This window comes from Zingiber officinale, chromosome 2A (genome assembly GCF_018446385.1).
Source record: "Zingiber officinale cultivar Zhangliang chromosome 2A, Zo_v1.1, whole genome shotgun sequence".
Classification (NCBI taxonomy): Eukaryota; Viridiplantae; Streptophyta; class Magnoliopsida; order Zingiberales; family Zingiberaceae; genus Zingiber; species Zingiber officinale.
In genome coordinates, this window is record NC_055988.1 from 43,280,031 (window position 1) to 43,297,255 (window position 17,225).

Below are 17,225 nucleotides of genomic sequence, written 5' to 3' on the forward strand. Positions count from 1 at the left end.
TTTCCTAATAATTTAGGTAAAAATATAATATTTTAATAAATCTGGAAATTTCAGAAAAGATAATTTCTATAATTTAATTCAGAATATTTCAAATCTTAATTTTTAGAGAATTTCAGAATTTTTCCAAATTTGATATTATCTAATAAATTAGAAATTTTTTTTAAAATGAAATATTTCTTAAAATTCCAGAAATGATAATTTTTAAATTAACAGAATATTTCTAAATTTAATTTTCCAAAATTATTTCAAAAACTTTCCAAAAGTGAAATTTCCTAACAATTTATGAAACTTCCAAAAATAGAAAATTCTTAATAATTCTATAAAAATCTCAAAAATTAATTACAACACTAATTACGAACCGTAAAATAATTTTACGATCATGTCGAAGCACGATCGAGCTCCGATACCACTATTGGGATATGTACGATGTAGTGTGTGCTAAAAGTACATTTTGTAAACATGCACAGCGGAAGGCTTAATGATAAATATACTAATTTATTACATCTCACACCACACGCATGTAAGATACAATCGCGCAGATACGATTATAAAATAAAACGAAATCTATTAACAATTATTCTAGGTATATCTTATGGATGACCTATAAAGATAAAAGCATCAACCTTTTGCGACGTTATCAAACCTCCCCTCTATTCGTATCCATGCCGATCTCTTTAAGACAACTCCAAAAGAACAAGCTTCTCCTTTGGAAGGTACTAGCCATAAGCGAAGGAGAAGGATCAAGAAGAGGAAGAACAAGCAAAAGGAAGATCTTCTTCCTTTGGGTGGCTCACGGCAACAAGAGGAGACCCTCTTGTTATGGTCGGCGACAAGAGAGAGGGAGAGGGAGAGGGAGAGGGAGAGGGAGAGAGAGGTATTGAGTATAGGTTTCTAAAACCTAATCAAGCGAATAATGAATTATGTATTAATTCTCTCTTTAATGAGTTTGATTAGAAAGTCTAAATCCAACTCATTATTCCTTAACAAAAAATTAGCCATTAACCCCTTGGTGTGGTTCATAACTAAATCAAGTTGGTTCATAGCTAAACCAAATTAATTCATAACTAAACTAAATATGACCCAACTCTTTCATAAGAGATGTGATCCATCTGCGCTTCCATTTCGATAAATATTTTCATATTTATCTTATGTATGGTCCAACCAAACATTTATCTCTTGATTTAAGAATCATATTCTCTAACTTGTTTTATGTCTTTTAAAGATTCGTAGTGCGTGTGACCCAATAGGTTTCTAGTTTTTTTGGCAGTCCATAAATAACTACTTAATTATACAATGATCATAAGTGACATCTAGTAGTACATTATGATCCCCAATTAACTAAAAAAATACTGTTGATCTTAAAACTAATTCTGAACCCTTCAACCACTATTATGAGTTGTGTCTCGTTCCTTTCACTTATCTTATACCCACTTGATTTATGATATGGTCTATGTGTTTGCCCCCACTAGGCTAACTACGTCACACTTAGCCCAAGTAATACTTCCTTATTCTGCGGATTCAAATTACTCGTATATGTGTACAAGAGTCTCATACTCTTAATCATAAAGAGCGGTGAATCCTCTGTGGGCTACTAAACACCTTCAGACACTTCGACTTATATCCAATCATCTTAGGTCCACACCTCTAAGAGATGTTTGCTTAAGATGTCAAAGTATAAGTCTCCATGACCAAGATGACTTGTATACCTCAAGTCGAAGAAAACTTGTACTCGTGTTGCAGTAAGAACTTCACAAACATATCTATATATATTTAGAGAACTATATGAAGTCTTACAGTGAGTCACTTCAATTAACTAATTACTATAACTAGCATCCACATTTAACTCTTGACATTTTAATGTCTCCAGCTAGTGAGAAACAGTTGATTGGCCGAACCAAGGAGTATAATCTGTGTTAGTATTATAGAATTAATGATGTCCGAATGCACCAATTCAATGACTATGGAAATTTTAATACTTTCATAATTGCACATGTAAAGATAATCACAAGTTATGATCAAATCACAAATTCTCTCATGTTATAAATTGTATTACAGACATTCAGTAAATGAGTTTAAGATTATTCAAACATATAATATACACTAAAATAATGAATCTATATTTATCAAATAAATAGTAAAATCATAAGGTGATTGTCTTAAGACATCCCTCAAAATCTAACAAGAACGAGGGAATATGGTATTGTAGTATTGATTTTCAGATGAACAGTAAGGTTACGTTTGGTAGGATATAATTCATCTTGTAATGTAATCAAAATTACATTACAAGATTGATTACTTTGTTTGGTGTAGTTTTAAAGATGTAATGTAATGTAATCTGGATTACAAAAGGTAATGAAGTTTGTAATCTAGATTACAAAGTAAACACCATGTAATCCGATTACATTACGAAGTCATTGTTTAACTAAAATTTAAATACCAAATATACCCCTAGTTTATTTTCGACATCAATCGATTATTGACGGTCCCTTCTGTCGCCATTGTCGGTCGATCGTCGCTGGCCGCCGCCGGTCATTGATCGACCAATGCCGTCGTCGGTCGCCCGCCAATCTCCGGCTGGCCGCCGTCGCTGCCGCAGATCGCTGGCTGGCCGCCGGCGCCACCGGTCGCTGGCCGACCGTCCTCGCCACCGGTCGCTGCCCGGCCGCCTCCGCCGCCGCCACCGATCGTCGGTTGCCCGCCGTTGCCTGTGGCCGACCAGCCGCCGTCGCTGGTCACCGGTCGGCCGCCGTCAACCACCTCCGGGCACCGTCGTCGCCCACGACCGTCGACCACCGCCGGTAGAAGTCATAGAATATTTTTGTCATTTTATAATAATACGAATTACATTCCTTATAAAAAATATTGGACACCAAATAAAAGAATGTAGTTACCTTTATAATCAAAGATTACATACATTACATTACCAAACGTAGTAATGTAATCACAATTATATTATATTATATCACAAAGTTTATTATATACAAGTTTAATTATATTACCCTTAACCAAACGTAGTTTAAGAAATGAGGGAGAAGTGTAAAATGAGAAATGAACTCAATAAGGCTATATTATTTGAACAATTCTAAAACCAAGTTTTGAATGTGAAAAACGCAAAATCATCTATGTATTTTGGTTGGATTTAGCATATAATATAAACAGAATGATTTAAAAATTAGGACTCCTTATCATTTTTTTATGATGGTAAAGTAATTTTAAAATTTTATTTTTTTTGTAAAATGATGGTTAAATAAACTATATTATACGAGATTGAATGTTATATCATGACTTAAAAGAAAATGAATATAGTAAAAAATGAGAATGTTAAACCCAAGGTGTGGATATATGAGAATAAATTTGATAAAAAATTAAGATATTAAAGAGAATAAATTCTGAAAGTTTATAATAATATAAATATATATTTAAAATATTAATAAATATTCTAATTAAATAATATAAAATTATGATAAATATGTATATAAGAAAGAGAAAACTAAAAAAAATTTAGTTAGTAATAATAAAATAAAATTTATTTAAATATTACTAGTGAATATAATTTTAGATTTTTTTTTTAAAAAAATATTTAGATATTTTAACGATAAGAAAATTTTGAGTTCTAGGTTTTTTACGAGCGACTCGATCAATAGGTGCTGTTTGCGGATGGTCTCTCTCTCAGCCAAGTCCGTAGCGAATTGTCGTAGCGGCAGGGCAGGCGTTGGCGGTGGGTGAGCGATACGTCGTCGACATACAGAGCGTGGAGTGACTCATCGTTAAGCCCTCGGGTGGAGGAGAATGGCGGAAAAGCAGCTGATCGTGGTGGTGGAAGGGACGGCTGCCCTTGGCCCCTATTGGCAGACCATCCGCAACGATTACCTCGAGAAGATCATCAGGTCGGCCATCCCTTCCCATTCTCCCGAACACGCTTCCCTCGTTTGCCTTCTTGAATTTTAGCCTTTGTTTTGGAAGCTTTTCTTCTTCCTCTTTCCTTTATAAAAATTATGGGTTTGTTTTTTTCCCCTTTTTTTCCGTGTTACTTTGCTAATCATCTACCATTTTCTTCTGCACATCATTTTTTGTGATAAAATATAAGATTTGTGGTACATTTGTACCTATAGAGCGCATTCAAATACTCATCCATAAAGAATGCAGGTTTGATTACTACTTGGAATCAATTGAAACCAATGGAGCTCAGATAGTGTAGGTCAAATTTCTCCAAAATTCCTCTTTTTTTCTCTAAAGGAGGAAAAGCAATAGCAGAAGGAGGTTTAATAGTTGAATCATTACTATATTATCCTGTTTTAAGGGGGAAAAAAAAGAATAAAAGGCGGAGAAAATAACAATACAAGATATTGATTTTGTTCATGATTTTTGCGAACCATATGCTCATGCTCACTTCCCTTTTTCTTTCTCCAACTGATTACTGTCTACTACTGCTTGTTTTTTTGTCTTCAAATATCACTAGAGCTAGAAAGAAAAGAGTAGTGCCCAAGGTTTGGAATTATATAGGCAAAATTTTTGTGCTATTAGGATATTAGAAATTTTGGAAAAAGATCAATATGATGGATTATTATGAAGTGAAAATGAACTCCTAATGGAATTTATTGCATTGTTTAAGATTTTTTTTTTTTTTGACTTTGTATCATTTGTGGCGACTAGTAATAGTTGCTTGGTTCTACCATTCAAAGAATATGTACTAGTGTGGTTTTTTTATGTTAATTCTTGATTACTGAGTGTAACATCGTTGATGCTATGAGGTGGCACTTTGAAGTTTAGTAAGAACTTCCATAGTATTTGTTTTCTATTAGAAAGCATCACCTAACTAGATTAACAAGAACTAAATGTTTTTTGAACTAATACCAACATATCAAATACATGAATTTAGTGCCCAGTGTATCAATTTGAATGTTTCAATTAACTATATAAATAAAGTGTTAAGTTCGAACAAGATCCAACCAATAGCTCAACTACTTAACAAGTATAATAGTTAAGTGATCATGCTACTATTCTCAAATGAATTCATTCTTTACCTAGGATCCTTTTCTAAGATTTCATAAGCTATTTTATTAGGCCAAGTTTCTAAGGAGTGAACTAAATTGGAAAAGATAGAAATGTTCTTGGGAAAGAAAGTGGGTAGAAGAGAAATGATGAAGTGATTATCTTAAGTTGTTTCCTTGGAGGGGAAAAAATGTTTACCTGTTTTCTTGAAAGGAAAGAAAACAATCATTTTTAAGTAACATTACAAAATGAATAATCATACTAGCATAAAGCCATAGTTATCTTCCGGCCATGTTTGCCCCTCTATTTAAAGTCTATAAATAATGCTAAAACAATTGTTTATTAAATTTCTATTTTTTTATGGTACATCCAGCCATAGCCAACTGCAATGGCTTTTCCCTCAATTTTGGAAAAACTATTATATACTCATTTTTTGAATGTCTTGGTTGATATCTAATGTTGTATTTTTTGTGGATCAGATTAGTGTTTGTCAGTGCTTCTGCATTGGCTACCACTAGTTTTTACTTTTGAGAATTGATCCCTGAACATGTTGGACTAATGTAGGTGCTATTATGGGAATGAGTTAACTGGGCAGGTATGCTTCTAACAAATGAGAGTTCTTAGGAACCGTTGGAGTTTGTAAGCTATCATCTTTGTTCAATTATTGATTGTAACAATTATTCTGCCTGTATTTCATGCTAATTTCTTTGTTGATAATGTGTTTTTTGAACTTGATATGTTCATTGTATAGGCACAACATCTCTTAGCTATCACCAATTGATGTCATTGATTTAAAACTTACATGCCAGTGTTCTATATCACTATTAGCTTTCATTCGGATATCTTAAAAGACTATTGATTACATTAATCACCATTTTTTCAATCTGCCTTTACCTACCTGTTACATCTTTAATTATCAACTGATTTATTTGAGTGAAGCAGAAAGGTGAGGTGTAAATTAAGCAAACAATATTTATCACTACATCAAAAACCACAATACCCATAAGGGTGCATAAGGCTATAATAAATATGAGTACTTAACAATTTATTTAATATTATAGAAAAATATTCAACTCAACATAATGACTACTATACTCATGATACGACTAACAAGAGTAGACTCATGCCAACAACAAAATGAATACACCAAAGTACTAAAATTCTAAAATGCATAAAAGAAAATAAATTGAATTAACTCTCGTTCACTACAATATATTTTTCTTGGTTTTAGTAATTTGCATCATGGGTATTATTGTTTACATATATCAATAGGACGAATATATATTTCACGACATATTATTTTTGATGAGTCTCTATCCCCTTTTTAGCAGTTTTTTCAATCTCTCCTCCTGATATAGGTGGCATCTTCTTGATGTCACCTAACATTGTACCAGATCTTAGATATTCGACTCCTTTGGCTAGAAATAATACTAATACTAGAAATGATGGTATTTTAGGTCCAGCACCATCGCCACTTCCCTCTGGGGTCTCTCTTATCGATTCTTTCGCTACATCATCCAATCAAGAAAATGCTCAACTTCCTTCGTCAGATGAGCCACATATCGCATCTTCACAATTCCAACCTACTTCATCTCCCTCTTCGACAACTGACTCTGATGAAGATGCTCCTTGATGTACACTTCCTTTGAGTTGACATTTATGCATGATGTCCACCAATGACAACCCAATATCCTCTTCCACGAGTTTGGTAGTTTCTTCAAAATCTATTAAATCAACTTGTTTTCACAAGCGAATAAGGATCCAAACTGGCGTAGTGTAGAATTTGTTGCACTTCTTCACAATGGAACATGGAGCCTAATTCAACACACTCCATTTATGAATGTTGTGGGCTCTAAATGGATATTTCGTCTTAAACATTGAGCTGATGGTTTTCTTGAATGGTACAAAGCTCGATTATAGCTAAATGATTTAGTCAACAACTAGATATTGACTTTAGTGACACCTTTAGCCCAATTATCAAAATCACATATGTTAGATTATTGTTATTGATAGCTGTTAGTTCTAATTGACCTATACAACAATTAGACGTTTCTAATGCATTTCTTCATGGTCATCTTGAGAAAACTGTATTTATGGAGCAACATTCATCCATCCACAATTCCCAACTCATGTTTGCCAACTCAAGAAATCCATATATGGTCTTCGACAAGCTCCTCATGCTTGGTTTCATCGTTTATCTAACTGCTCAAGGATTTTCTAGATCAAAGATTAAGAGATTTAAATATTTAGGATTATTTTTACAAAACAATGAAGGGATTGAGAGTAATGTCTTACATAGAATAATGGTTAAATGGAGGAGAACAAGTATTTTTTTTTATTGTAAAGTATCTCTAAGATTTAAAGAAATGTTTTACAAAACGGTGGTTAAACTTATTATGTTATATGAATCTGAATATTGGACTATGACTTGAGCACAAAGTAGATGATGATGAGAGTTGCAAACATGAGGATGTTATGGTGAATTTACGGACATACAAGAATGGACAGAATGGACATGATATGAAATGAAAGTATTAGAGAGAATGTCGGAGTTGCACCTATTGAGAAAAATTCCAACACATTTAAGATGATACAAATATGCATTTAGACGATTAATAAATGCTCCAATGTGAAACTACGACAAATATGCAAATCAAACGTGGAAGAAGAAGGCAAAAAAAACTTTGTTAGTAATAATAAAGCAAGATAAAATTTATGTAAATATAAATGATAATATAATGTCTGTAGAAGGTTTTATATAGCTTGGTTGTTGTTGTTTATATAATTCCTATAATACTTCCAATTCTTTAATGGTTATTCTATATTTCTGTAAATTTTCTTTTAATTCAAAATTATCTAGTGATAGCCTAATTATTAAGTCTCGGTAGGGCATAGATAGAACAACTAAGCAACTTAATATGAAGATAACAATTAGAGAAAGTTTCTCAAGAAGCAAGAGTAATAATGGTCAAAATTAATTCCTTTCTGCTAAACTAAAAATTATAGATAATTTATGGTATCTAGTTTATCCAATTAATCATACACAAGGTAATTTGCCAAGAAAATCAAGTACAAAAAATCCACCTGAGCAAAAGTCCAAATTACTTCGCTTGAGGTTCCCTTTGTTGGAAAAATCCAAGCGAAAAGTGAGGTTAGTGATGTTGCAGGGTTGCTGGGAACAATATTGGCGGATGGTAGTAACGGCAGCAACACTATGTCGTGTTGGCGGCGACAACAATGACACGGTTGGTGTCGGCTGTATGAGGAGGGAAGGAGTTTAGGATGAGAGAAGATGGGAGAGGAAAGATGGTAGCGGCGTTTGCAGTTTTGGGAAAATAAAATTAGGGTTATGGAAAAAATATAGTAGGGGAGGAAGAAATAGGGCTGGGGCTTTTAATCACAATTTTATAAAAATCCAAAAAGTTTTAGAAATTACAACTACACCCCTAAGATTTTTTAGATAATATAACATATCTAGTTTAACAATTAGGAGTTGGACTGTTATTGACTAGGATTGGAATAAGCATAAATACAAGATATAAATGCATCTCCATTTTCTACTCTAACAAGACAAAAAAGGTGCACAACTATAGGTAACAAACAATTTGGATTTCCAGTCCGAACAATCAATACAAGTAACCATTTAACAAGCAAAGAAAACTAACATCTCCCTCTTACCTTAACTAAATTGAGCATGGTTGAATATAAAAATTGATTCAAATTGGAAGAACAATTACTGCCACTAGAAAGCAATCTAGAGAAGAAAGAAAATTCATCACTTGATAAAATAGAGAATCTCACAGTGAATAGAAGCTTTGCTTACCCAATCTTATTGAATTTAACTATGATCTAGAAGATAGATCCACACTCTCTATCTTGAATGAAAGAGGTGAAAACACTTGCCAATTTATTGCTTTGAAGGATGACAAATCACGAACATCTACAAGAGCAAAGGAAGATGTGGTGCACAGTGAGAGGGATCAAGAAAAGGGAGGATGGCCGCTAGAGGGGGAAAGTGTTGCTTGTCACTAGCATGTGTCCAATCCTGGATGGGTAATGTGACACTACCAGTGGGCACACAAGAGAGAAAGGGAGGGGGAGATTGGGAGAGATCAAGAAAAGGAGAATGCTAGGGTCAAAAGAGAGGAGGAGCAACATGTGCCATTGGCTTTGATTAGTGTCATGCACCCGTGTTGAAGGGTTTAGGATGGGTGGCAATGTGAAGGGGGAAGGGAGAGAGAAGGTCTAGGAGAGGAGTACTTGATGAGAGGAGAGGAATATGAATAATCCTAACATCCAAAAACCTCCATTAAACTCAACCAAACATGACTGAACGTCTTGAAGAATAAACTTGGTTCAATGCTAAACTAATTTATTTTGAACTTACCTAACTCTAATCACCTATAGATGCACTCAACCCAACCCTACTACGACTTTAAATGAATCTCGAAAACTCAAAATATTGCATTGGTTCTGCTCAATTATCTGTTAAAATTTAAAATTAATTTAAAAAAAGGAATAAAATTCAATATGCAGCAAGTTGGTGATTACAACAATATGATTCATCCATGCTTGTTGATACCAATTGACACTTGAAGTGTTAATTCATTTGAATCGTGCTTTGTCATAATTAGATGCACCTTCAATGATGTAGTATGGATCTAATTTTGACATCTAATTCTATTAAGATGTGTCACTAATAATGGGTGAGCCAGTCAACACTGAAAAAAGGAGGAAGCAGAAGAGTTGGCAGGGGTAAAAGCGGAGGTGAAAACAAGAGCAAGAGAAACCCAATGAGGGAGTGTCCGAGGATGAGGAAAATAAGACACATGGTGAGGGAGTGGAGAAACAGGGAGAGCGAAATGGAGGAGAGACAACTTGGAGTGCTGCTGTGTTGAGAGAGACGTGGTAAATGAAGGAATTTAGGCAGCTCATCACTACAAGTCAAATGAACCTACAACAGAAAATTTAGGTGACAGTCCAAAAGTCATTTTGCCAAGTTAGAACTGTCTTTTCAACTTTCAAAAGGGACTTTCTGTCAAGCAAATAGTTTCCTGTCCATTAAATAACTTGCTCGTACAAAAAAAAACAAATGAATATAACTTGCTCAGCTATATAACATTTAGAACACAGTGACTTGATTATATTGTATGTATTTAGATTTTCGTGAATAGTGAATTATCTTTCTGCTTTTGTTTTTTCAATTTGCAGAAACTTAATGGAACAAACCCTGAGTTCGCTTTGGTTGTCTTCAACACACATGGCCCTTATAATGGTATCAATTTATTAAGTCCACAAGCGATTAACAGTGATTTCTTAACAGCATTTTGGATTTCCAGATATATATGTTGGCAACGGATCAATGAAAAAAATAACCATTGTAGTTATATTGATTTTATATATCCTTTTGCAGAATTTATGTTGCTTTACACTATTTTGATGGAAACATTTAGATAGGCACTAAACCATGTTATACATCATATCATGCCATATGAATTAGCAATTTTTTTTTGATTGATTGTAACTATTGTATTTTATTTTTTAAAATATTTTCTGAAGTGTTTTTAGTTTCTGGCAAATTAAGTTTGCACCTATAGTTAGAGCCTTCTGCAAATTCGCAGCTCGTGGTATTTTTGTATTTGGTTATCTGTTTTTGATTCTGTTGACACTATACCTATTTCTCATTTCCCCTTTTAGTTAAGGATCAAACTAACTCCATTGTTACACAACATAGTTTGTTTGATGATGATCACCCCTTCCTTGACGACCTCTTCATCTTTCACTTTGCAATGTCAAGGCCTAACATGACAGAATATGGGCTACATTATTTGTATGCTAATAGCCATATGGAAGGGGTATGCATTCCTACAGCTGTAGCCCAACTGTACTACTATGGTCAAATTCATGGCTCTAATATCAACCTGGTCTCGAATATCTCCTTGGCCATCCCTATCATGCCTGTTTTCATATGGAGCTCTGGATGTACATAGAATAGGTAAACCTCCAGGTTTTCTGCATCATCTACAGAATTTTCAAAATTTTCAGACATAAAGTTCCTTTGTTCTTCCGTTTTTTGGTATCTAGGAGTCAGAATTAGTAGCTCTCTTTGCTTGTCTTTTTTGCATGTTGGATTTTCTTGTACAACCATTTTATACTTCTGATTAAACTCAGATGTTTACAATAAGATTTTGTATGACTTTGCAATGGTTGTCCGTCACCAAGGTGCCCTGCATTCCTCAAATAATATCTTTAGATTGTTTCTTCTGCATTGTTTTCCCACTAGGCATTAGATAGTTATCCTAGTAATTAATGATGATTGTCCAAAAAATGATATAAGTAAATATGAGGGAGGTAATTGACAGCAAGAAAATTACCTTTAAGGTTTTAGAAAGCATATGCAGCCTACCCACTGCACGAAGAGAGGGATGTCTTTGTAAGTAATTGCAAGAAATTTAAAAGCTCTAAAAGCCTCCAAGAAAGTAAAGAGAGAATTAGTATATATTTAGATGGATAAGGGATTCTGGGAACATTTGCTTAAAATTTGATTGTATCTTGTGTATCCTTCATGCATATGAAACAACCAGGGTGAAACAGTGAAATTTTGGCAATGTGAGATTTTATACTGCCCTCACATTCTTTGAGACAGATAGTAATTTGCTACAGGAATACAAACTGAAATTTCAATTCTTCTTTTATAAATATGCATTTCTTTAATTTGTTACGTGGATAGAGGATTAACATCTAGTGGGAAAAGGCTTGGTTGTTGTTGTTGTTGTTGTTGGATAGAGGATTAACATCTGTTTTAGTTGCCAATTACATCACAAGGTTCTCAATAGGGTCATCAGAAGACCAACTATTTGCAAATTTGAGCTAGTGTTTGTGTGGTTGTAAAAGGCTGTGCTGTACCTTTAATCTTATGCCATAATCCTGAATATTTTGGATCAGTAAACCTCCTCTGTAACACTGGGTTTCTATTTTTTATTGTTTTCTCCCAGTCCAAATTCCCTTTTTGTAGATATTGTGGTGCAACGGAGTGGTTGGACAAAAGACTTGGATATTTTCCTCCAGTGGCTATCAACAATGTGCTTTTCTGGTGGTGGTTTTAGTGAAGCTGCCATTGCTGAAGGCCTTTCTGAAGCATTAATGGTAAGTGATGAGCTCACAGATTCCTTTCATACATCAATTTAATGCTTTACTTACCAGTCTAATATAGTGATTTTTTGCTCTTATTGCTACTTGTTCTTTTGTTATACCTACAAACTTGTATTAGATCAGATGATGCAAAATATTAGTACTTGTATTACTAATTTCCATTTCTGTTCAAATCTTTGACTAATATGGTGAAATAAATTTGTTAAGGTTTTATCTATTCTCCTGCCATGTATTTAACTATTCCACTAATATTGAAATGAGTTTTTTTGTCTTTTGTCGGCTCTCCAGTTTTATTTTTGTTTCAATATTTTAATACAATAAAAATTCAACATGAGTTTTTTGTCATGTAATAGTTGACAAATAGGGCACCCCAAGGATTAAAATTGAGTTGTGTCGGAGTTTCAGTTTATGATTGGAAAACGGTTTTGATATAGTATTGTGCTGTGTCGATAAGGTTTCAGTTCTTTTTCAATATAAAATATATTAATTTTTTTTCTATGTTTCCAAATAATCAGTTTCCTACATAATTAAAGATGTATTTAGTTTCTGTTTACTGGAGGGAAAAAATTAATAGGGAAGGAAAAGGGATTAATTATAAAATAAAAAAAATGAAAATAATGAAAAAGAAAAGAATGAAAAAATAAAAAATCTGCGTTGTTAGTGAGTTTGAGGTTTCACGGCTAGAAAAAAATAATATCTTAGTGTAAATATTGTTATGTCATCCCCTCAACGTGGTAAAGAAGCATTCTTTTCCTTCCCTTCGGGTTCTCCTAGAGAAAAAACTCTCTTTTACCTATCGCTTCCCCTCTTGGTCTCTCTACCTATGGGTAGAATTGTCTTACCTTCAAAGCTCTAGGGATAAAATTGTTGGAAAGTATACAACTATTTTAGGATAATTTCTGTTTTTGTAGGAAAAATAAAATTAGTCATGAAAATCCCTTCATAATAAGATCCAATTTTGGATTAAAATATGTTAACTTTATTCTTTTCTATTTTTTGAGTTTTTATACATAACTAATACACAATGTATTTATATTCATTATTGTGCATAATGAAAAAGTAAGAGAATTTCATTTTACGTTTCTTGTTATAGTATTAGAGCTCTATGGTTTTATGCCTTTGAGATTTCTTTTTTTTTTGGCCTTCATTGTCAAGTTTTTATTCATTACTCATTGTCAAGTTCTTATTCCTTACTGATTTACTGTTGGCTTTCATTGCTGACATCCTTTTTTTTTAATCTCTCTGTTGCGTAACCTTCAGAGGTAGTATTTTCTCCATAGTCTGCGATGTCTAATATCGCATAAACAAATAGCCCTCCTCGATTTGGTGAATGAGCAACAATAACCTATCTTCCTACTGGTGTAACCTTCAGAGGTAGTATTTTCTCCATAGTCTGCGATGTCTAATATCGCATAAACAAATATCCCTCCTCAATTTGGTGAATGAGCAACAATAACCTATATTCCTACTGGTGAATTTTAGAATACCCACCACTCATAGAACCCAAACAAGGTGATCTGAAATTTTGAAGCTTGGGATGAAGAGAACTCCATGATTATATCCTAGTTATATATTTTAATGACATTGGAAATTAGTGGTACGTGTATGTTTCTTACCTCTACAAAAGATATCTGGGGCTCCCTTCACTAAACATAAAATTTGCTCGTGTGCATGAAGTTAAAATGACTATCGTCGCTGCGAAATAGGGCAATGAAAGTGTAACAAAATATATAAATATATTGTAAAATCTGTGACAAGAATTCCACCATTATTGGGTCCTTGAGATGAAGTGCCCTGAAGATGCCATGATCTTGAAGAAATTTATTGAGAAAGATGGAGTATATTATTTTTTGGTTGACTTAAGGTGCAAATTCAAGTTCTCTACAAGGAAGAAGTCTCATCACTGAATGAGGTTATCACCTTGATTTGGGCTTAGGATAGTCAAAGAGGGCATCATGTCAGAACTAGTGCCATGGTTGCACAAGAGAACACCAATTGAAATAAAAACATCTCAAAAGTGATCCTCAAGATAATATTTGGTGCACCTATTGTAAGAATATGAGCAACAATCACCACCAAACCTTTATCCTACTAAGTGAGGTCGACTATTTGAATTCTCTTACAATATTGGACTATCTCCTACTATATCCTTATCTATATTTAAAGAAATTTTATTTTATTTTATTATTGCTAACTAAATTTTTTTATCCTCTTATATGCATATTTGTCATGGTCTCACATGGGAGATTTTTTTGTCACTTAAGTACATATCTATACCATCTGAAATATTTGTTGTTCCACTTTAATATCCTAATCCTTGCAACTCAATTTTAAATTATATGTTATATTCATACTCTAATATTCAATTCTATATAACATAACAACTCCATATAACATAGTTGGTCTCATATTCTGCTCGTGTGCTTTTATTTTTTGTTTATGTTTTTGACCTGTCACCCTCCATTTCAATTATCCCTTTTATATTTTATGTAAAACATCTCTATTAAATTTTTGTTCTTTTGCAAAAGCCATCCTAGATACTTAAAAGTTAAAACTCACAGTTACAAAGTCGTCATTTTCCATCCTAATATACCAAGGATTGTTACAAGAAATTGCATGTAAACCCCCTACTTAAGTTGAGAATGGGTTAATTGGGTGATTAAAAAATTTAGCAGCGAGCTCATCAAGTCTCCTTTATAAAAATCACTCCATAATACTAGATTCTTCCTAAATAAACTATTCTTGACTACTTTAGTGAGTCCAAGATTGAGAAACTGTTAGTATTAGTTCTGGTACCAATTATGAGATGATTGTAAAGGGCTCTTTTGTATCATATTTCATTGTTAATAAAAAGCAAAGTTAGTTATTATATTTATTTCAATTCAGTGCTGAATGAATAAGTATAATAATGTCCTAGAGTAGGAGGTTCTAATCTACAACATATCAATTGGTTGAATTGATAGTGAGATATTGTAGATATACATAGAACACTACTCTTAACTATTCTAGTCAAACATTAATATGCAAGACAATATTAATGTGTTGAGACTAGGTTGGTAATGGATGACTTAAACTCCTAAGTTTTTTTTTTTTTTTTTTTTGCATCATATAACATTAACGAATAAGAAAATTGTTTGTTATTGATAAACCTGTCATACATCCTAAGAATTTAAATTGAAAGCAAATTTATTCTCTCTAAATTATAAATGCTATTTATTTATTCTTTATGCGGAATCGGTGAGTCCTTGGGAGTGTACTGTCCAACCCAGTCGTCAAGGGTCCAAGCCTCCAACGTCGTCCGTTTCTTCACCGCCACACAAAACCAAAACCCGGTGAGTTTAACTCAGCACCTCCAAACCAGTGTAGTAAAATCTTCTTATCTAGTCGCATGCATCAACAAATCTACCTTTATTTGGATTTGTTGTCTAACATAAGCAAACATGCATATAAGTTTTTTTTTAAAAAACATTATACTATGAGTATCATCAACATTACTTTGAGTATCCATTGTGTGTTACATTATAGACATTTTTCCTTTAGCATTCATCATATATCATTCTTAGGTAGAGGCGCATTAGTCATTCTTTATCCTTTGTTCGATTGATCAATTTGTTTAACCATGGTACCGGTGGCGGGCGTCAGCAACTCTCGTCACTGGCGGTGGCCAAATATGAAAATCCGGTATTGGGGTCGCTCTGTGGCCTTGTCCCGTAAACGGGTCCCTCTGGGGCCTTGACCCTTCCGGAATTCCCATTAATTATAGTCTTTTTTTCCATCATTAAATAAATAGAAATTACCATTTTCTATATTAAACTATTTAAGAAATCATACCAGTAACTACATGTGGTCATAGTTTATCAATACCAGACTTCGCAATTTACATCCATAGCAGTTAAGCATATTCCCATAAGAAGGGCTACTTAAACTCCAAACATTTCATGAACAACTTGGACATTATGAGACAGAAAGGAGTAACAAACACTAACAAAAATCTGATCCGAGATTTAGCAAATATTCTGTTCTAAAAGTCAACAAAAGAAACTGAATTGCAGTCCCACCCTCATAGCTCCTTCAATACCAAACTTCCTACACTCTTATCAATTTCCGTGGTTGAATCTATTGAGTGAAGCAACCTGCACCACTACCGATATCTTATTTGGGTCTAAGGTATGTAGTTCATGCAACTTAAGGTATTCATGCAACTTAAATAATAACACGGTCATGCAGTATTAATACCATGTCTATATTAAGAAGCTAGGAATCACTTAACAGTTTTATGAATATGGAAGAAAACAAGCAAAGTTCACTTAATACCATGGACATGAAATTTTTAGTAAAGAGCAGAATAAAGATTAAATTATGCCATGGTCATGCAAAAATTCTAGAAGAGAACAAAAGGAAAAATAATCACTTAACACAACGCCAACTCCCTTTCTTTTTTTTTCCTCCACACTGCTCGAGGAAACAAAAGCTTCACCAGAGGTCAACCCAAATCCACTACTCCCCACCCATTCTAACCAATAGTCGAATTCACTACCCTTCTAGAACACAACACTGATACCCACCAGCCAACTCTGCCACCGTAGACAGAAATCATCTCAACACAATATCATCCAACCCAGTCCAAAACACTGTACCGAGAATTTATCCACCACATCACAACTAGCTTGAGGAAACCCAGAACCCCATAAACTGAACCTCACATTTCCAAGCCGATCATTATTAAAAAAAAATCCACTTGAAGAGCAAAGCAAGAAGAACGATTCAGTTGACCTGCTGCTGAAATCCCCTTCACAAAACAGATTTATTGCAAGGAAGTAATACAAACACCAAAGATCAACTCCAACTCTCAAACTCAAAGCAGGCTACAATCAATCAAACCCTTGCTTATATCACAAACACAACCATCAGAAGCCCCTGCTAGCCAACCGAATAAAACCCTCACTCATACCTGCTGTAGAAAGCCTAGAGTTCCTCAAAACTTGCTGCGTATATGAGTTCAAGGAGCCGAAAGAGGTGCTGGAAAAATAAACTACTGCAAATACCGGATAACAAAAAGGAAAACAGACTTAATTGAGGGG

At 33.8% G+C, this 17,225-nt stretch overlaps 1 protein-coding gene across 11 annotated transcripts in view; it reads left to right on the forward strand.

Moving 5' to 3' along the window:
• The first annotated feature begins 3,614 nt into the window (after positions 1-3,614).
• Positions 3,615-17,225, forward strand: part of LOC122041076 (mediator of RNA polymerase II transcription subunit 25-like) — an 84,103-nt gene continuing 70,492 nt past the window's right edge. For 8 of the 11 annotated variants that reach the window (XM_042600634.1, XM_042600637.1, XM_042600632.1 and 5 more), the window contains exons 1-4: positions 3,615-3,887; positions 5,557-5,587; positions 10,204-10,267; positions 12,008-12,138. In XM_042600634.1, coding sequence (XP_042456568.1) covers positions 3,790-3,887; positions 5,557-5,587; positions 10,204-10,267; positions 12,008-12,138 — 324 coding nt within the window. In that variant the 5' untranslated portion in view covers positions 3,615-3,789. Of the gene's footprint in view, positions 3,888-5,556; positions 5,588-10,203; positions 10,268-10,307; positions 10,988-11,987; positions 12,139-17,225 lie in introns of those variants that run through there. The other 3 variants (XM_042600642.1, XM_042600643.1, XM_042600636.1) reach the window with 3 other exon arrangements.